At 53.1% G+C, this 21,156-nt stretch overlaps 1 protein-coding gene across 1 annotated transcript; it reads right to left on the bottom strand.

The window, feature by feature from the left end:
• Positions 1 to 1,446: 1,446 nt before the first annotated feature.
• SLC26A9 (solute carrier family 26 member 9) lies at positions 1,447 to 14,596 on the bottom strand. The gene is made up of 20 exons (XM_041460521.1): positions 14,472 to 14,596; positions 13,707 to 13,846; positions 13,417 to 13,527; positions 13,020 to 13,195; positions 11,916 to 12,080; positions 11,046 to 11,198; positions 10,622 to 10,704; positions 10,215 to 10,362; positions 9,458 to 9,571; positions 8,956 to 9,033; positions 8,342 to 8,437; positions 6,153 to 6,259; positions 5,580 to 5,649; positions 5,399 to 5,491; positions 4,879 to 4,995; positions 4,053 to 4,349; positions 3,386 to 3,440; positions 2,854 to 2,999; positions 2,027 to 2,104; positions 1,447 to 1,494 (listed from the first exon to the last, which is right to left on the bottom strand). Exons 1-20 carry the CDS (start codon positions 14,594 to 14,596, stop codon positions 1,447 to 1,449), a joined length of 2,400 nt encoding a protein of 799 aa, XP_041316455.1.
• Between the last annotated feature and the right edge of the window lie 6,560 nt (positions 14,597 to 21,156).

The following is a 21,156-nucleotide window of genomic DNA, read 5'->3' as shown; positions in this document are numbered from 1 at the left end:
GGTTTATGCCTCTGCTCTGAGGATTCCTGCATTTGGCCTGTCAGACCCCAGGCTGGGAAATCAACCTTCTGTAAAGAATTCTGAATGTAGAGCTGGGAACTGGAACTTCCCTCTTTTAATGTGATGCCACCTCAGAGACCCAAAAATATTGATCAGGACAGTTTCTTGTTGCTCTGCACCAATTTCTTCGTTGTCTTTCTTTCAAAATTAGCACTTTTTAAAAGGAGCACTCAGGCAGTACAAAAGGCCATGAGGAATCACTCTCGAAGATCATTTAAGAGACTTCATCTCTTGCTTTTACCTTGTAAAACAAGCTATACATGGAGATTTCTGGAGAAACCACTGTTGTCTAAGATTAAAATAAGTCATAACCATCTACTAGTGGGGTTTTCTGCCCTCCTTTGGTTTTATTACTCTCCTGCACCACATAATCAGAAATTGAGGTAGAGAAATGGTGACTTGGTTATTGAGATGTGACATAAAACCAAACTGGCAGGCTGGTTGTTTCCTTCAGTGGCTGTCTAGCAAGGATGGTTCAGGAAGCTCTATTTTCCTTAAAAATGAGACATCTGGGAGCTGCAGGAAAGCCCCAGGAAGCCTTCAGCAATCAGCTCAACAACGTCTGTGTACTTCAAAACCATACACTAAAGCTTGCTTATATTTGTAATATTTTAAAGTGTTAAAATAGAAATAGCTTTTTAAAATAGAATCTGTTTTCATGCACTCAACCCACTGGGCAGGCGGGACAATGTGCACATAATTCTTATTTCTGAGTACAAACCTGTCCTATTAGTAAGAAAAAAAATATATGTATTTCAGAATTTAGCCCTGCTGAGAGAGTCCTGAGGTCTTTGGGGTGTCAGAAATACAGCAGTGGTCCTAGGCAGTGTTTTTTGGGATGCTGGGACACAGAAGAGGAGAGGCAGAGGCTGCAGAGACACGGAGGGAGATTCGGGGGGCTGCGGTGCCAGCCCCCCCGGGGTCAGTGCACATCAGAGAGCAGCAGCAGCTGGCACAGCTGCCCTGCCACACCTCCTGAAGCGAGCCCTGAAAGGCTTTCAGCGCTTGCTGGGGTTTCACTTCGTGGGGGAAACAGGGAAGAGGGAAAGGCAAGGAGCAGGATGCCCAGGTGATGCAGTTCCAGGTGGGCAGAGGATGGTGAGGGACAAAGGGTGGCTGAACATGCCCTGAGTTCAGGCCCCTGCCTGCAGCCGAGAATCCACGAGATGGCATCTCCTGAGTCCCGCTGCCCCAGCTGGCTCTGCCTGCTCAGAGTCCTTTGCTCTGAGTGCCACGAGCAGAGCAGGGAGGAGGGAGGATCTGGCAGTTTTGGAGGGTGATGGCCTCGTTGCAAACCCGTTGTATCCCCAGGCAGAAGCACAGCTCTCCATGGAGGGGTGGCAGAGAGGAGTCTCCTCTGGAGGGTTTGCCCGGTGCTCGCTGTGCTCACAGAGCTGTCTGGGTCTCTGAGTGGAACATGCTCCCAAACATCTCCTAAAGGGCACAGAGGATGAGCAAGGTCAGGGTTGGTGACACAGCTCGGTGTCATTGTCACACAAACACTCCCTGGAGCTCCAGCCCTTCTCCATGCTTCCAGCTGGGCACGGACAGCATGGGGAAGGGCAGCCCGGGAGGGGAGCTCCTCCCAAGGCCCACATCTGGGTGCAAATCGCTGCAACATTCACAAAGCCTGTGCTGAAAATCTTCACAGATGACTTTTCTTTTGGGCATGAACCAAACCTGGTTCTCCAAGTTCCCCCCAGTGTGTGCAGACCACAGGTCTGGCTGAACCTGAGCTGTGTGGCCCAGAATGATTGAAGGACTCCTCTGTGGGGTGACCTACCTCCTCCTCATCCAGGTGTCTTCCAGAGCTCCTCAAGACTGGGATTTAAAATTCTATTTGCAATTAACTTTCTGAAGCACTGCAGTTACTTCCAGATATTTTCCATTTCAATCAATCCCAATTAGAAGTCCTGATTTCTGCCTCATGCCCATGGCTGCAGTGACCCCTGGCACTACAACTCACCTCCTCCAGGTTCTTGTACTCTGCACTGCCCTCGTCCACAGACTCATCATAGATGGAGAGCTCTGTTTGGGTCGGCCTCTGTGCAGGGAAGAGTTGAGTGCACAAATTAGCAGAGTGCAGGGTCAAAAGGAGTGAAAACAGTGACTAAGCCAGGCCTAAAAGGTGACCCATGCAATGCCCAGGAGAAGGGGCACAGGAGGAGTCCTGCTCCTGGTGTTTATCTGTGTTTGCCTATCACCCTGGTTTGATAGGAGACACCTTAACTCCTCCTGGGGAGGTAACTGGTGCTACTGGTGCCAACTCCAGCTGGCACACAATAAACCAGCCCCTGTTTGGGGACAGAGCCTCTCTGACACTGTGCCACCAGCCTGGGCCACATTCCTGCCTCAGAATCCCTCCTGTTCTCCTCGCACCAATGGAGCACGCATAGATTCCAGGACTATTCCAGCTGCACAAGTTTTGCCTTCATTTCTTCATCACTGGGGGCCAAATTCTGCCTCTGCCTGTTCCAACCAGCACCAAACTGAGGGCACAGTGCTGGAACAACTCTTCTGTGTCCTCCAGGCTGGCGCAGCACTCATCTCTCAGCCTGGGGTTTGTGTAACATTTTGACACTTCTGAATTCCCATGGAAATCCATTCCATCACAAGCCGCTGGGCCTGTACACAACAACTAGAATATTAAATACTTTGCTGGATTTAGGCCTTTACCACTCGAGATAAACATGGAGCTTCTTTAGGTGCAGTAGCAATTTGTGATTTTTCCATTGTGCTGACACAGCCTGGAAGCCAAACAGGAGAATCCCGTGGGCTGGGGAGCAAATTTACCTCTTCCAACATGGGCGGGTGGACAAATTCTCTGATGCTGGCCAGTGCAAACAAAACAGCGTCGTGGATGGTCAGGAAGATGTGACTTCTGTCCAGGCCTCCTTCCTCAAACACTCCTCCTGTGCTGATGTCATCGTACACCTGGGCTGGAGAAAGGAGACAGCTGAACGGGGAGGAAAGCACAGGAGGAATTCTGGAGGTGTGTGTGGCTGCTGGGGTCCTCTGAGCTAAGGCAAGGCTCAGAAGAAGCAGGTTTGCAGCAGAAATGAGTGTGGGGATCTGTTTTCCTGCATGCTGAGTGTGGAGATGTCCCAGCCTTAAAACTTCGCAAATGAAAACACTGATTTCACACAGAGAGAACAGTGATTCTCTTTCCTTTCTTCTGTTTTCTCCTTTAATCTGTTCTGCCCTGGTCCAGCAAAGGACTGACATCTCACAGTTTGAATAAAGAACAGAAAAGGATCTGCTGTTTGTCAGGAGCTCAGAAATGGGGGAAGATCCCATGGAAATGGGTTTCTCTGGGGATGCTTACCATGCACATTTGCCAAGAACACTTTGATCCCAATCTTCTGGTAACTGGAACACAACTGGAAGGGATGAGATGGGAGAGAGAGGATTAAAAACACTGCTGCTCCAGCTTTGTGTTTATGCATAAAGACTTTTATCAGCGCTGGGGCTGAAGGAGAAAATCAGAGATGCAGAAGAGGAAAAGCCACACAACTGGAACACAAATCCTGTGAGGAACCCCTGAGGGAGCTGGGGGTGCTCAGCCTGGAGAAAAGGAGACTCAGGGGTGCCCTCCTCACCCTGCACAGCTCCTGAAAGGTGCCTGTGCTCAGCTGGGCTGGGCTCTTTCTGCAGGCAGCACTGACACAACCAGAGCACACAGCCTCCAGCTGTGCCAAGGGAAATTCAGGTTGGATATTAGGAAAAAGTTTTTCACAGAAAGTGAATTTCTGTGAAATTTTCTGGAATGGCTGCCCGGGGAGGTGGTGCAGTCACCATCCCTGGGTGTGTTTAACAAAGCCTGGATGTGGCACTGGGTGCCAGGGTTCAGTTGAGGTGTTGGGGCTGGGCTGGACTCGATGATCTTTGAGGTCTCTTCCAACCTGGTGATTCTGTGATTCTGTGATAAACACCTTTATGTGAGAGAGCAGAAGGTCTCTGCTGCCCGGCTGTGTTGGCAGCACAGCACTCACCTTGCTCAGCGCCTTTGTGCCCATCAGATCCACAAAACACACCCCGCTCATGTCCAGGATGATGGTGTGGAAGCTGATGTAGGGCGGTGCTGTCAGCACAGGGTCGGTGTCTGCCGTGGGCAGGACGCTGAGGGTGCTGCCCAGCTCCCCGGGACTCTGCCCTGGCCCAGCCCCGGGGGCAGGAGGGCGGAATGTGATGTAGGAGATGCTGGCACCGTTGGCAGCGGTCTGGTTGTTGTTGGTGTCTGTTGGAGAGGCACTCTCAAAGTCCTTCTGCAGCTCTTGCAAAGACAAGGTCTGTGGCAGAGCAGAGGTGCAGAGTCAGGGCAGGGCACAGGTGCTGGCAGGTGACTGCACCTCTGCCCACTGATATGAAGGGTTTTAATCTGGACTAACTCCAGCCTGGCTGTCCCTTGGGGCTGGAATTAGTCAGGATAATTTGCATGATTCATTTATTTCAAAACTGCTCAGCATTGCAAAGCAAATGGGGCTGAGGTGACTGAGAAATGGGCTTTGAAAGGGCACCTTGGGGCTGCAGTGCTGACACAGCCCCAGAGGAAGAGGCTAAAGTTGCCTGGTTTCTGCAGATTGTTCCCCATGTTCCCATTCCAGCCTCCTCTCCAGCTTCCCAGCCATTCCCAGTTCTCCTGCACCTTCAGGTTTGGAGAGGAATGGAGACATAGGGGGAGGAAAGGGGATGAGAGGTGGGAAATGTGGCCAGGAAAACAGTGCAGGAAATCCCATGTCAAGAGGAGCTGTCCCAAGGGGACTTGGGGTCATACTCATGGACAGAGGGACCTTTTTGGGAGCTCAGGAGCTGAGTTACCTTGTTCTCCTTCAGCAGGAATTTTGGGAGCTTTGCTGGTGGCTGTGCTGTGCCCTTCCCCTGCTGTTTCACAAATTTCCTCCTGGCCAAGTACACCTTGCCAGGATCCACCCCTGTCTGTGGGAAAGAGAGATTTTTTCCTTTTAAAGTCTGTTCCGACAGTCAGGAGCTGCTGTTCCTTCCCTGGCATTTCCCAGCCTGGAGTGGGGTGATCCTGATGGCATCCAAACATCTCCTGGAACTTGGGGAACCTGCACACGCAGGGAGAGACTTGGAATAGCAGGATGCCCCTGTTTTGGCAGAGCTTGGAGAAGGAACCTGGCAGGATTTGGGCACAACCTCTAAAATGAGCTCTGCCAACAGCCCTGAGGATCAGGGAGAGGAGGATTGAGGAGTAGAGAGTGGATGTGACCATTGTCCATGATCACCCACAGCTTAATTACCCCTGTGTAGCAGCACAGGAGAGAGTAAGGTGGTTTGGGACTGGCTTCAGGCAGGGATTTGTTGAGGAATTGCTCACCTTGGCTATAATTTTCTCCCGGAATATCTCTGAGTTGGCGAAATACAGCGGCGAGCAGTAGGTGATGATTTTAATCCCATTAACTTCATGGACCTGCACCAGAGACAGGAGCTCAGAGCAAGCCTGGGCACCAGAGGCAAAGAACAGCATTTTCTCTGAGGGTGTTCTATCTGCAGCTCACCTTGTTGTAGGTTTTGGGGTTCTTGTAGATGTCAGTGGAAGTCACCTGGCCCAGGGCAGAGCCGTTGCGGCTGCAGAAAATAAGGGATCAGCATTAGGGGAAAGAAAACTGCTTCTGCTTCACATTCCATCCCAGAATTTGAACATTTGCTTTGTGAAAACTCTTACATTTCACCCCTGCAGAGTCTACACAGCAAAAAAAAAAGAGTCAGTATTTTGAGGTGCCAGACTGGGAAATATTAAAAAAGGTCTTTGAGGGAATAAAGTGGTGAGAAAAGCTCACACCAGGGCCCTGCACACAGACAGGACTCGCTCTTTTTGTGAGCTGGGAACTGTGTGGGGTGAAGCAAATCCCTTGAGGCTTCCCCTTGCCCTGGGATGTGCACGGGAGCGGGAATGCAGGCAGTAAATTGGCGCCTGCCATTCCTGTTTGCACATTCCGGGCAGGACACCTGCACTCCCCGGGGCTCCTGCCGCGCGTTCCGCGGGCCAGAGGTCGCTCCTAAAAAATCACCTGTCCCTCCTTCTGCCCCTGGCAGATCTCCCGTGGTTCTGGGGGCCACGAGGTACTCACAACTGGGTGTGGAAAACCACGACGAGCACGGAGAACCCCACGCCCACCGCCACGCCGTAGGGGAGGCTCAGGAAGAAAGCGGAGAGGAAACTCACGAGCCAGACCAGCTGCAGGGAGAGAAGGGAGAGAAGAGCTGAACCATGGGGACACGGAGGGAGATGGGTGGGAAAATGGGTGGGAAAATGGGTGGGAAATAGATGGGGAAAAGGGTGGGAAAATGGAGGGGAAAAGTGGATGGGAAAAGTGGATGGGAAATAGATGGGGAAAAGGGTGGGAAAATGGAGGGGAAAATGGAGGGGAAAAGTAGATGGGAAAATGGATGGAGAAATGGATGGGGAAAATGGATGAGAAAAATGGGTGGAAAAAATGGATGGCAAAACGGGATGGAAAAAGGGGATGGAAAAGTGGATGGGAAGATGGTTGGAAAAAGGGGATGGAGAAAGGGGATAGAAAAGTGGGTGGGAAAAATGGGTGGGAAAATGGATGGCAAAAATGGATGGGAAAAATTGGATGAAAAAAATGGATGGGGAAAATGGATGGGGAGAATGGCACTGTGCTGCTGTCCTGGGCTCTCAAACCCTCCCAGCTCAACATGAATAGGCCAAACCCTGAATTCTGCAGCTGTTCTAATGCTGCAGTTTCTGAATGTTTTAGAGTGAACTGTCCTTGCTGGGAAGTTTGCCAGGAGCCCCAGTTTCTTTTCAGCCATAAAAGCAGCCGGGGCGTTTCTTCCACCCTAAAAGGATCAGCCTGGCTCGTCAGGAAGGGGCTCCTGCAGACCCCACCATCTGCTGCTCCCTGCTCCAGCCCTGAGCAGCTCCTGCTGTCAGCCAGAGCAGTTCAGAAAAAATCAGAAATATCTCTCTGAAAACTGCCTGAGCACCTGCTAGAAATGGCCTGAACACAGAGAAGATTCGATGACCAGGTGTGACAGAGGAGACCAAAACTTGCTCCACTCCAGCTCAGAGCTCTGCCATTTGTCACTTTTATGTGTTAGCACTTAAACATCTCGCCCTGCATTTAAACATCCCCTCTGAAAATCATTATCAGCTTGTTTTAATCCCATCCTCAAAATGACTAAAAACTGACTTTGACCTTGGATGAATAAGGGTAACTTTGATGACTTCAATATCTTAATTTATATTCATTTTGTGCATAAATGGCAAGGAAGAGCTTCCATCCATCCATCCATCCATCCATCCATCCATCCATCCATCCATCCATCATTAGAATTAGTTGGAATTAGCTGTCCTGAAACATGACCAGCATTAAGGTGATGAGCACCAATGCTCTGACATCACCCAGGAATGGTGCTCCCCATTTTGGGCCAGGACACTGAATCTAGTTCAAATTCCAAGGAGATTAAGGTCAGGAGGATCCCGTTCACTCCATTGGCATCTGGCAGGATGTTCCTCAGGCAGCACCATCCATCTCCACTCAGTCCACGCTCAGGGCTCTGCCCAGGCTTTTGGGGTCTCTGAAGCCTGTGGGATCCATCTGTGCTCTGGTAAAGGGGCAGCAGCTGAGCTGCCAGAGCCCACAGACCTCCCCTCTCACCCCACAGCAGCAGAACCCTTCAGAGATGTGCCCATATTGATAACCCAGCTCTTCTCCAGCACTTGTTTGAGCAGGATTTTGGGAAAGCTCTTCCTGGACTCCTGATTGCCCCGATAAGGGGGTTTGTTGGGCCCTGACAGGATATTGGCTCCGTGTCCACACACGGCACTCAGCCGTGGGAGTCCTGTTCAAACACTGTCTTTTTATGTCAGACATTTCCAAATTCCGTTCTCACTCCCCCGCCACCCCCTGCCTGGGTTTATACATCAACCAGTGCCTGGAGTCCTTATCACTCTGAAGGGCTCTCCTCACCCTGGAGGGCCATTGTGTGAGTTTTTAAGTCATGACTCCCAGATATTGAGCAGGGCCGGTTTGGCTAGTTCTGGGCAAACAGGCTCCGCACTTGATTGGCATTTAAACACAGCAGGTAAGAGTTCAGGCCTCTCTGATATGTGCTCTGAGCAGCAGCGTGCTCAGCTGGGCAGGACAGGCAGCACCATCTCACCAAGAGAGCCAAACCCACCTCCTGCAAGGGACTCATAACCCCTAAACCCCACAAAAGGCTTTTTTGGGGTCTGTCCTGCTGATCCTGCCCTGGCCAGGTGATGCCTCCTGCCAGCCCAGGCACTCACACAGTCCAGCTTGCTCTTCTTCCACAGGTAGAAGGGGTCAGCCAGCTGCTTGAGGGAGTTTTTCAGGTTCACAGCGATGAGGGCTCCCAGCACGGACTGTGGAGGACAGGGAATGGTGTCAGCCACAGCTGGATGTGCCATGTTTGGCAGTGGATGCTTTCCTGCAGCATCTGCCTGCCTTGGGCCAGCCCCATCACAAGGGTGATGCTGGCAAAGATCTCACTTGGATCTGAGCAGGGTCATTTGCGTGATTCTTTCACTAGAATTTACACTTACGTTTGCTCAGAGAAGCTGTGGCTGCCCCATCCCTGCCCAAGGCCAGCTTGGACAGGGCTTGGAGCAGCCTGGAACAGTGAAAGGTGTCACTGCCCGTGGCAGGGATGAGGTTTAAGGTCCCTTCCAGCCCGAATCAGCCTGGAATTGTGTGATTGTGTGATTGTGTGATTGTGTGATTGTGTGATTCCAGACAGCCCGTGCAGACAGGTCCCCAGGCCAGGAACAAACTGTCCCGTGCTGCTGTTTGCATCAGGGTTTTTTGGAGCGAGGCTGTGCCCGTGTTTGGGTGTGGAGGGCGGGTGTTGCAATGGCTCTGCCTGCACAGATGTTTGTGTTACCTTTGGAAGAGGCTCGAGGTAGATTCCCAGGGACAGCATTGTCACCATGACCACCAGAGCCACAAAGAAACTTGCCACCTGCAAAGAGGAAAGAAAATCACTTCTGCAAACATCAGGGCTTCTCAAAGCTCCCCTGGGTGTAGTCAGGGGCACAACTGGGCACTGCAGCATTTTATGGGAGAGGATGTTTGCCTCTGAAAACAGGCAGGGGTTTGCAGATCTCACAGATAACCCCAAACTTCCCTCACTGCCCAGTCCAGGGAGCCAGAGTGGGACTGCAGACTGGGAGATCTGCTTCTGTGCCCAACCCAGAGAACAAAATCAGGGACCAAAATGGGCTAGGGGAGGGAGGAAATGCTGCTTTAACAGCAGCAGCCTGAAGCGCTTGTGTGTGAAACTTCTCCAGGGCTGCACAGTCAGGCTGGAGCATGTGGCAGCTACAGCACTTGGTGATCCAGAGGGAATGGGAGAGGAGAGGAGGAGAGGAGGAGAAGGAACTAACTTGGGATTTCGCTCCTGCCCCATCCACGGCGAGGGTGACGGACAGAGCACAGCAGATCACGTGGATTTTGAAGAAGGATCCAAAGAAGTTGCTGCATCCCAGGGCCAGCATTTCCTGTGGAGATGTGGAGAGTGCCCATCAGAAAGGACAGCTGCCCTTCCTGCTGACACATGGCAAGAGAGCAGGGGCCTGAGGCTGGTTTATGTGGCCAGGGCAGGCTCTGGGCTCCCTGCAGTGCATCCCAGACTCTTTCCTTCCAGTAAGATCTGGGATAGGCCCTGGTGCAGCAGGGAAACCTGGAAGCACAATTCCACATAAACATGTTGTCATCTGTTGACACACTCAGGGCAGGGCTCCATGTGGTATGTGTGGCTGTTGTTGAAAGCTGCCACTGTGCCAGGGATGACAAAAGAGGATTATTTAATGTCCTGCCTCTCAGAGTATCTAGGTGACACACCAGGAATCCAGGTCCCTGAGAAGTGCACGCACCTCACCGTGCTTCAGCAGGCTGCCAAAACACTGAGCCTGGAGGGGGAGCAAGGCAGAGAGCCCAGCCTAAAGCTCCTTTCCCTCTTCCAGCCTCTCTCCAACCCACGGGACAGGGCTCTGCCGTGTCCTTTTGCCCCCCACATGGCACAAAGCCACGGAGCCTCCTCGGGAGCAGCACGTCTGCTCTGAGCCCAGCCCGTCTGAACGTCTTCCCTTCACGCCTGAGAACAAAGGCAGCAGCCCCTGGCCGCCCCAGCCCCAGCAGTACCTGGTTGGGGTCCACGTCGTAGCCATGCTTGGCTGCCAGGGTCCTCCCCATGGCCAGGTTGATCACGTAGCCCACGATGGCGAGCGAGAAAGCCGTGCCCACCATGTCCTTCCACTTGCTCACCAGGGGCAGGGTGGGCTCTGGGAACCTGCACTCAGAGCACAGGTGAGAAGCTGTGGCAGCGCTCTCTGGGGGGCTGGGGGGGTGGGTGAGGAGCTGGAGGGGTCAGGAATGACACAATGCCTGCCCACACTCCAGAGGATGGGGGTGGTTGTGTCACAGGGCACGCTGGCACTCCTGGAAGGGGACTCTGGGATTGCGGGGAAGAGTCAGGTGTTTTCCAGGCTGGAGGAGGAGGAGGAAGGAAAACTGTCTGGAAGGTGAATCAGAGCTGCACAAGCTCTTACCCCATGCTGATTTTCCCCACTATTGGCATCCCGTACTTGTCGGGCATGTTGAAGCTGCCAGAGATTGCGGTGGCCACGATCACCTGCAAGGACAGGAATGAAGAGCTGTGAGCAGGAAGAGCTGGGCTGGCTCAGGGCATTAACCCTGCCGTGCTCCCAGAGCTGGCAGAATAAAACCAGCACCAAGTTTGGGCTGGGGAAGGTGAGGACAGTCCCAGCAGGGGTTATTTTCTTCTCCCTCAGCATCACCAGGATGCAGTGCAGGGATGAGCATGGGGCTGGCCCAGTCTCTGACCCCAAACCATGCGGGGGCTGTGCCACACTCACTGTGTAGGTGCTCTACAGGGTGGCCCTGCTGAGAGCAGCAGTGTCCCGGGGCTGTGAGGCCAGGGGAGGCTCCAGGGACAGCCCAGGTGTCACTTACAATGATGATCTCCATCGGGATGGGCATCCGGATCTTCTTCATGTACTTCAGGTTGAGCTCCTTGACAATGATCAGGAGCACAGCGCTGACCAAGGCATAGACCAGGGAGGCCAGGTTGGTTTGGGGCAGACCTTTACAAATGTCAATGAATGTCTGAAGGGGAGAGAGGAGGAGAAGGGGTCACGGCGAGCCAGACACCCTGGACGACATGGACAGAACAACGGACAGCACTTGTTACCACAATCAACACCCTGAGATGTGAGCAGTGCTAAAAACCCTCTCAGTGCTAAAAACCCTCTGCTGAGGGATCAGCCCCCAGCCGTGGGCCTGGGCTGGTGATTTAATGCAGTTCTGGCTGCATCAGCATGGGATGCTCCCGTGGGAGACACAGGAAATCCCAGGAGTGGCCAAAGCTGCTCAGAGGAAATGTTCCTGCTGCTGACAACTCTGCAAGACTCCTGCTGCAAAGCAACACAGCTCATATCCCACCCAGATCCCAGTCCCATTCCATTATTCCTCACTAAAACCACAGGCAGGGCTCAGATAATGCTGGCTGGGAAACACAGAATCCACAGAATCACAAGGTTGGAAGCGACCTTCAAGATCATCGAGTCCAACCCATCCCCAGCACCTCAACTAAGCCCTGGCACCCAGGGTTTTTATAAACACACCCAGGGACGGTGACTCCACCACCTCCCCGGGCAGACCCTTATCACCCCTTCTGTAAAAATCTTCTTCCTAACATCCAACCTGTGCTGCTGGGGCAGGGACTCCCCTTCCCCGCACCCTTCCCTGGTCTCCTGGGCCCCGATTCCCGGGCAGGGTGGCGGTGCTGGGGGGGGAAGGTGGCTGTGCAGAGCCCCCACTTACGTAGACGATAGCTAAGGGCCCGGTGTAAGACGGGACCGTCAAGCCGAAGACGTACTTGAGCACGGAGATGAGGATCTGCAGCCCCGCCGCCGTCATGAAGCCCCTGATGAAGGACTCTGACAGGTAGATGGCCACGAAGCCAAACTGCAGGAAGCCCAGGCACAGCTAGGGTGGGACAGAGGAGCTGGGGTCAGAGCAGTGACAGCCCCCTGTGGGGCAGGGTGATCCTCTGGGAGAGCACACGGAGCTCCTCCATACACACAGGGGTGTCCCGGAGCAGGGGAGGGGACAGCAGGGCTGAGAGTGCCATTTTTGGGTTGTGCACGTAGAGAATTCCACCCCAAGACCAAAGATCTCTACTTGGAGGCGTCATCCACCCCCACTCACGGCTAAGAGTTTCATTCTTGGATTGTCCACATGGAGAATTCCACCCCAAGATCAAAAATCTCTACTTGGATGCATCATCCAACAGGCTGAGAATGCCATTCTTGGGTTGTCCACATAGAGAATTCCACCCCAAAAAATCTCTACTTGGAGGCATCATCCAACCACATTCATGCCATTCATTGATTGTCCACACAGAGAATTACACCCCAAGATCAAAAATCCCCCAAAATCTCTATTTTGAGCCATCATCTGCTCCCACTCAGGGCTGAGTGCCATTCTTGGATTGTCTACATAAAGAATCCCACCCAAAGACCAAAAATCTCTACTTGAAGGCATCATCCACCCACATTCAGGGCTAAGAGTGCCATTCTTGGGCTGTCCACATAGAGAATTCCACCCCAAGATCAAAAATCTCCACTTTGAGGCATCATCCAACCACACTCAGGGCTAAGAGTGCCATTCTTGGATTGTCCACATAGAGAATTCCCACCCCAAGACCAAAAATCCCCCAAAATCTCTATTTTGAGCCATCATCTGTCAGGGCTAATGGATTGTTCCCATAGAGAATTCCACCCCAAGACCAAAAATGCCCCAAAATCTCTACTTTGAGCCATCATCCACCCAGAAGCGGGGCCTCTTCGAGCATCTGCCACCACCATCTCTGCTCCAGGGAAAGCCTGGCTCTGGTGTGGGTCAGGGACACAGCAGAGCCCTCACCTGTATGATGGCTGTCAGGCAGGCCAGGGTGGCAGAGATCTCCAGCCTGGCTGCCTCCAGGGCCGTGGTGTTCACTGTGGTCTCGTTGGTGGTGTGGTTGAAGTACTGGAAGTCCGACTCTGGAGCCAGCTCATTGCAGATGTTGCCAACAATAATGCTGATGACAGCAAAAGTCCCTGCAGGCAGCACGGGGAGGTCAGGAGCTCCCTCTGGGGAGAGCCCTGGAAGGCTCCTGGGCAGAACCTCCCCAGCCCCATGGCAAGAGGTGGCACAGGGTCATTGGGGTGACATCAGGATCTGCCACCCCACAAACCCCTGGCAGAGCGAACGTGCCAGTTCTGGGACACACCAGCATTCCCAGGCAGCATTTTCCTGTGCTGTGCAGGCAATTCCTCACCTGGCACCATCTGATGGATGCCCCCGAGGAAGAAGTAGGTGATCAGGGGGAAGAAGGAGGAGTAGAGCCCGTTGACAGGAGGCAGATTGGCCAGGAGGGCGAATGCCATCCCTGCAAAACACGAGGGACACACAGGGAAATACAGAGACCACAAGGCTGGAGGGAGAGCTTGGGGTCATCAGTAAAACACAAAACCCCTCCCAAATGGGCACCAGCACCACCTGCAGAGCTTTACTCGAGCTGGCAAAGTGATATTCCCTCTTGGACACCCAGAGAGAGACGCTGCTCACCTTGAGGCACTTGGATTGTCCCCGCACTGAGCCCCCCGAGGACATCAGGCAGGATGTAGTCCTTGATTTTGTACTTGGGGAGCCACGCCAGTATGGGGAACAGGCGGAAGAGGGTGAGCTTGAACCTGGAAGCTGAACATCTAGAAGGGAGATAAAAAATGAAAGCAAATTTGAATGATGAAGAATTTGAAAATGAAAGAAGGGAGGAAGCAAATGAGCTGGAAGTAAGGAAGGATCTTCCTAGGAATGTCTCAACTTTTCTCCCTCACCAGGTTCTGAGCCCTCTCTTCTATTATTGCCTTCCTTTCTCTGAGGAGTGGAGATAGATTTCCAAGAAAGTGATCAGCAGGGTTATTAACCTTTATTTGCATAATTATAAGCCTTTCTTTAAGGTGGTGTTGGTTTCAATCAGAAAGCTGAGAAATGCTTCAGCTTACAGCTGGAAAGAGTAAAAAAGTAATTCACACGTCCCTACATCACCAACTGTGCTTTCTCCGCTATTAAAAAAAAACAAAACCATTGGGAAACAGGACCCCAAATCCCAAATGCACTCAGTGCAAACTGTTCTGCTGACAAAAGAACCACCAATTTCATTTTCTTCAGCCCAATTTGCATTTCTCCCATACCTTTCATCCATCAAACCCCTGAAGACCACAGTTCCCCAGGACAAAAATGTGATCTGTATTCCCAGGTCTGAATTATAACCCCCCCAATTCCTGACAATTCCCCAATTCCTGGTTTACATTCTACAGCACACCCTGTTACCTGAAAAGGTTTCTCAGTTTCTCCCCGATGGGGTAAGTTCTGGTTTTCTTCTCAAACTCCTCGTCGAAGAGGCTGACAGAGTAGGCAGGACGTTCGATGGCATAGCGAGGCCTGGCCTGGCTCATCTCTGCATCATTTGGATTGGGACGGAAAAAAACCAAAAACAAACAAACAAAAAAAAAAAAAATTGAAAAAAAAATAGAAAGAGCAAAGCCAAGAATGTGGCTGGAGTTGGCCCCACCTGCGCTATAACAGAGCGGACACCTCCAGCCTCTGGAGCCCTCCCCGAGCTTCTCCACCCTAAATAGTTTCCCCGTGGTGGAGAGGCAGGTCCTGGGAGTGGCTTCTCCAGCTCCAGGGGCTGCTGCTGCTCCCGGCCCCGCAGATTTCCCGGCTCTTCCTTCGGAGGTGATGCTAATGAGCGATGCTAATGAGCGCTGCTAATGAGCCGTGCCGTGCCAAGGGACCCGAGCCCGGCCTGGATCTCCTGGCACGAGGGCCGGGGTTTAATCCCGGCTCCGGGAGTGCCTTTTTGCCTCGGGCGAGGCACTTGACCTTTCCCATGGCTCGGTTTCACCATCGGCGGCGTTGGCAAGGCTTTGCCAGGCTGGTTGATACTGGCAGCGGGATGATTGAGGGCTGGATCCCTTCCGAGGTGTTCCTGCCACACTGCCCAGCCTGTCCAGCATTCCAGAGCCTTCCCAATCCTCGCTGGCTGTGGGTGAGTGCCCGGTTTCCTCTAGGAAGTGATGCTCGGGGAGATAACTGTTGCTAACTCATGGCAGTGATGAAGATGCCAAAACATCCCGGCAGACCAGTCCTGACCGGTATCTGGGTCTCACCAAAGGGATGATGAACTTCGGACATCCCTGATTTTACCGTGCCCAGAGATGCCTGGGGAGAGGGGAGAATCACCCGGAGTGGCCGGGCTGGGAGGGCAGGGAGGAAGTGGTCAGGTATAAACCGAGGATCTCAGTAATTATTTGTGTTTTGGTGTGTATCTAAGTGGGTCATTGCCCAACACAGGAGGAGAAGAGGGGGTGGGAGAAGCTGGTGATTCAGGCAGGAGAATGAGCCGAGAAGCAACATCCAGGTTGCTGAGAGTTTACAGAGTGATGTGGATGTGCCAGAGCCTCCCCTCCCCTCTCTGGGCGATGCTGAAAGTCAGGGCACACCGGGATGAGCAAATTGTCCTTCCACAGGAATGGTGAGAGCCCTGGCTGATGCCTCGGAGTGGAGGAGAGCAGGGGATTGTAGCAGAGCAGGGCAGGAAGGAAAGGATGATGCAGGGAGCCGAAACTTTGGGGAGAATTTAGGTCAACGGAATCATTATGCAAATAGCAGCTAATGGGTCTAGAAAGGGAGGTCATCAACCCTTTAGAGATCACAGGGGCCATCAAGAACACTCTGCTGTAAAAGTGCCCCGTCCATGGGGTGTTCGTGATTCCAGCTCTGATCTGCACCCACGGGGCTCGGGAGGGACCCCAGCCCACGGCTTTGGAGCAAAGGGGACCCCCGTCCCTCTTCCTGCAGTGCCTGCTGCCTGATCCAGTGCCCTCTGCAGGGCATCCCTCCTTTTCCCCTGGAGATTCCCCTCCAGAGGCAAGGACAAGCTTTGCCTTTGGATAATAGCACTAACCAAAGTCCTGGGCTCTTCCAGTCCCTCATGCCAAAAGCCTGGCTGATAAACAGTCCTGGTTTTCCCACATTTCCCGTGATCCTGAGGCTGTTCCCAGCCTTCCTCCCAGCCCCACAGCTCTGCTTGGAATTTCCAGTTCCCCTTGGTGAATATTTTGTAGGTCCAGACTCAACAACAGCTTCTGAGGGCTGATAATCCCAGCCCAGTTCCCGGTGGTGTCTCTGATCTCCATCCCTTCTGCCATCAGACAGACCCAAGCAGCCAATTAAATCCCAGCTCTTTAATGAAATTCCCCTGCTGAGTGAAAGTGCTGGCAATCAGGAAAAAATAATCAACAGAGCAGGTATAGAGGGAAAAATATCCCCATGATTAAATTCCATCTTAAACAAACAGGCTCGTGATGTCAGCGTCCCGGACAGAGTCAAGTTCTTGACTTGGCTTATCACAGCCTTGCCCTAGATCAAACAGCAGCTGAAACCTCAGAGATTTGGGCATTAAAGAGCACGAGGAGCTGCGTGGCTGCTCCTTGAACAAAAGGCAAAGCCAGCTGGGCCTGGTGCTGGTGGGATGAGCCCAAGGCAAGCTGCAGAGCTGGTTTAAACCCTGCAGCTGGGGCAGGAGCCCGGAGCAATTCCTTGAGTGTGGAGGGGAGAGCGGAGTGCCAGACAGCTGCTGCATTGCAGGGACCAGGTTTTTCAAGATCTCTCTTCCAGTTTGAGCATGGAAATAAAGGACAAGGTCTGGGAGAAGAGCTCCAAGAGCTCACAAGTTTTCAGGCAGCCCATCCCTGCAGTGGGTGATGCTCAGAAATGTAAGATTTGACTTCACTGAGTACACAAATGGGATGTGATATTCAGAGCAAACAACACATGAGAGCAGAGCTGCTCTGCTCCAGCAACGTGATGTGGATGACCAGCGTTGTCCCAGCAGGTCATGAGTGTCCCCTTGGTCCAGACCTGGCTGATCCCAGCCCTGCCAGGCCCAGACCAGGCTGTGCATGCCAGGCACAGACCTTTTCTCCCAGAGCTCATTCTGCAAACACGCTCACTGAGCTCTTATCTGCTGCCCCCGTGCTGGTGATAGCTGTTGGGAAGAGGAAAGTCACATTGAGGTTCCTGGCTGGTGTTGATAGCAGCCACTGGCACAAAGCCACTTTGCTGTGCTGACGTAGGCACAGAACAGGAGCTCCAGTCCAAGGAATGAGCCAAAATTTCGTGGGAGAGCCCTCTGATCCCTGCCTTAGGCGTGACACAAGGGCCCAAACTGATCCCAGTGCTGGAGATGAACTAATGTCCCATTCAACGAGCTGCTTCTTAATTTTAGGTGTTAAAAATCAATGCTCTTGAAATAACACTTCCTCCTCTGCCTGCCCCCTCTCCATCCCCCTTCTCCTTGCAGAAGGCACACCCAGCCCTCGGTGCTGTTTGCTCCAGGATTGGGTTCAGAGGTCCAACCTCTTCCCAACCCCGTGTGAATCTCCATCCAAAACACCCCCTCCCGGCCCCATTGCCCAAGAAAGGGCCATAAAAGCAGCTCCCCCCTGTCCCCCAGACCAGGTCTGCTGGGAGAGCACAGGCACAGGTGCAAGGGTTTGGTTGCAACACCAGGACAAGGTCTTGACACCCGTGCCCCTGCTCCGGTGCCTTCAGGTGCCACAGGAGCCCTGGGGGAACACGGTGAAAGGGCCCAGGCCCTGCAAGATCAGCAGGGAAAGCCACCAGAGACCTGTGTGGCACAGGGGCTGTGCTCTTGGTGCCAGCTGTGGCAGCGCCAGCTGTGGCAGCGCCAGTCTCTGCAGTGCCAGGTGCTCCCCCTGACTGAGCTCTCCCCCACCCTCCTGCCACACACCCGCTTCCCTGTGCCTGAGGAGAAGGAGGTTCCTGCTGCCGCTCACCCAGCTCAGGTATTTCAGGAGATGTTGTATAATTCACCTCTGCCATCGGGCACGGGCAGATCCGCCCCCGCGCTCCCCGGTCACTCCCTGCAGCCTCCTGGCACTGGGAACGTGCCAGGGCTGAGTCCAGCTGAGGGACCACACCAGGAACTGGCCACCAAGGGACCCCAGAGTCTTCAGCTCGGCCATTTGGGCACAAATTCCTTCTCACACTTAGAATTTGGTTGATTTTGTTTTGTTTTAGCTTTGGCTCTGGATGGCCACAGGCTTCACCTACAAATCACCTCCTGAACTGATTCAGGAGGAAAAGCTGGATAAAGACTCATCTACAATCCCACATTTCTGGCACAAGTATTTTGGGGAAAAATAATTCCCAGTAATCTGGGGAGGGGGAAGAAGCAGGGGCAGGGAAGCAGGGGTTGTACTCAGGGGGCTGATGCCGTGCACTGGGCTCACACATTTGTCCCTGGGGTTTAACCTCTTCTTAACCTTTACCCATTAGAAATAGAAGAGGAAGACACCAGAAGAACATATAAATCAGTTATGAAAAATATCCATGCCTCAGAAAAGGCAAAATGCCAGAATCCATAAAATTCAGTCAAAACTTTGCTGTTCCGGTCCGTTTTCCAGGAGGAACCACCGTGATGGCTGGTGGAATAAGAGCCAGAGGGAGCAGGGGGTGCAAGGAGGTGCTAACGGGCTCTGATGGATCTTGGGCAGGCAGGGAATGGATCCCGTGCCCCAGACAGGGATGGGAGGAGACATCCCTGCTTCCCTCCTGCTCCACCTCCCACCCCACTGCCCTGGGCTGCCCCTCGCCCCCCAGGCTCCCCCAGCCCATTCCCCCACTCCTGCTCCTTCACCACGGAACAGCAGGCATTCAACCAACGTTTTCTTTGTGTTCAGATGCAATATTTGGAGTGTTCAAAAGGTGATTTCCATGAGGCAGATGGTCCTTTTCTGGTTGGGAGTGACCCAGCCCAGCGCAGGCAGCGGGCAGAGCTCTTGTGCTGCTGCTGCTGGGCCGGTGCCAATGTTTGATGTACCACTTCACACGAGTTTCTAACCAAACTAGCTCTGTGCCTGGTAACCAGAATAATAAAATCTGCAGGCATCTGCCAGCTCCTGAGGGTGAAGCCAAAGTGTTTGGCTCACAGGGTGTTTATTAAGTGAAATGTTTATACTCAGCAGCTCGGCTCCTGTGCTTTGCTGTCAGGGAGCAAACTGTGGGCACGGGGGATCTGCCCTGCACTGACAGCAGGGCAGCAAAGCCCAGGCTGGACCCACTTTCCCTGGGATTTGTTTGATTTACCCACTTGTTCCAACCCCACCCCAGCTCACATTGCTGTCGGAGCTGCATCAGCTCCGTAGCTCTGCGAGGGCTGGGAGAGGCATCGGGCACACGGCCTGGGGTGCTGCTTTGGGATGTCCATCCCAGTCTGTATGTCTGTACAGACATCCCAAAAGCTTCCCTGCCCTGCTGTCCCCTCGAGCTGTGGCCTGGCTGAGTGTGGCAGAGCAGTGTCTGACCACAACAGCCTCTCAGCCCAGCTCCTGGAAGTGCTGTCTCCATCCCCTTCCCGTGGGAAAGGCAGCTGGGATGGGCAGGAGTGTACTGGAAAGGGCATTTGAAGGAAGGAGAAGTGAGACTTTCTTGTCCCTCAGTGCCACAGTCTCTGCTCTCCACGTGTCTCTGACAGACCCTTGAAGAGCAGCTGGGCAATGCAAATCCGAAGGAATTACAAAGTTTGGAGCGTTGCTGCAGCTCCTGCCAGCACTGATCGGAGATGCCAGCTGAGAGCTCACTCCTCCACATGCTCCCTCCCCTGTGGATTCACTCTCAGAGAAGGAAAAACACCCCTGGGTTCACCCCGTCCATCCTGTCCCGGAGGTGGAGGATGGGAGAGCATTTCTGTGCTGGGAATCTCTGACCCGGGGCAGAAACACTGCGTGACCAGGACAAATGTCACTGCAGGGACTTATCTCCGAGGGAAAGAAGGACAGTCCCCAGCTCCAGGTTTCAGCCTGCTTACAAATAAGGTGTGGACAAATTTTATCAGGGCAGAGCAGAAAGCATCCCAGCTGCAGGAACTGCAGATTTCCATCCCAGAGCAAGACTGAGGGGACATTTCCTCTTGATTATATATAAAGGAGCCTGCCCAAACTGGAGCTAAACCTCCCTTGAAGGGCACTGGGAGGAGCTGGAGACCCTGCAGGGGTCACACCTGTCAGTGTGACAGGTCTCACTCTGGGAGCACTCCTCATTCCCAGATTTATAATTCCCTGCTAACCTGACTGTGAGCACAGGATGCCCTGTACAGCCAGAGCCCCTTTCCTGGGCTGGATTCCTGTGCACAACCAGTGCTTCCCAACCACTGCCTGCAGGCTCTGGGCTCCACATCCCTCCCCTCCATCCCGGGATGTGCAACACCCAGTTTGGGCTGCAGCATCCTCATTTTCCACAGTGCCATGCATAGAAAGTTCTGGTCATAACAAGGGTCCAGAAACTGAGTGTTTCTTATCAGTGTTGCCTGTCCTGTATCAGGCAAATCCCTCCACACATCTCAGCAGGAACCAGGCAGGATAAGGTGGCAGGATTTATTCTAGCAATAATTAATTCACATATTTGGCTCTTCCAGCCTCTCTCTTCATGATAAATCAAGCTGCTGGATCGTTGGTGTTGCTAATTCCTGAGTAAATCTGCCGCCGTAAATCCCCTTGGCGAAAGAAGGGAGGAAAAGAGAAGGGGGGAAAAGAGAAGGGGGAGAAAGAGAAGGGGGAGAAAGAGAAGGGGGGAAAAGGAAGGAAAAAAAAATAAAAAGAGAAATAAAAGAAGTACCAGTTCTCCAAATAGTGCGTCTCACACCCAGTGGCTGTGCAAGCGGAGTGTAAATCCCCCACGCCCACCCGGACAAAGAGCGATTGTTGGAGTTACCTGCGCCTCGGGAGGGCGGCCGGTGCTGCGGGGGTGCAGATGTGGCAGGAGGTGCTGCCAGGAGCTGTGCAGAGGTCTGCGCTCAAACCAGCAGTGAGTCATTTATAAATCACCTCAGTCAAGGGGACCGAGGGCTGTGCTCGGCGCCTGATTGGCTTGAGGAGGTAATTGCGAGCAGGTACACCCGGGCTAAGCCCAGGAGATAGCCTGGGGAGAT

This window comes from Pyrgilauda ruficollis, unplaced genomic scaffold, assembly GCF_017590135.1.
Source record: "Pyrgilauda ruficollis isolate IOZ18807 unplaced genomic scaffold, ASM1759013v1 scaffold144, whole genome shotgun sequence".
In the NCBI taxonomy this organism is placed as follows: domain Eukaryota; kingdom Metazoa; phylum Chordata; class Aves; order Passeriformes; family Passeridae; genus Pyrgilauda; species Pyrgilauda ruficollis.
This window is presented reverse-complemented; position numbering and strand designations above follow the sequence as displayed.

Bases quoted from the DNA above. Each gene is read 5' to 3' on its own strand.
- SLC26A9 (XM_041460521.1), bottom strand. From the start codon at position 14,596: ATGAGCCAGGCCAGGCCTCGCTATGCCATCGAACGTCCTGCCTACTCT. The intron at 13,196-13,416 runs GTGAGGAATTGC...TGCTGCCTGCAG, and splicing joins CATCCATCAGATGGTGCCAG to GGACTTTTGCTGTCATCAGC. The intron at 9,034-9,457 runs GTTAGTTCCTTC...TCCTCTTTGCAG, and splicing joins GGGCAGGAGCGAAATCCCAA to GTGGCAAGTTTCTTTGTGGC.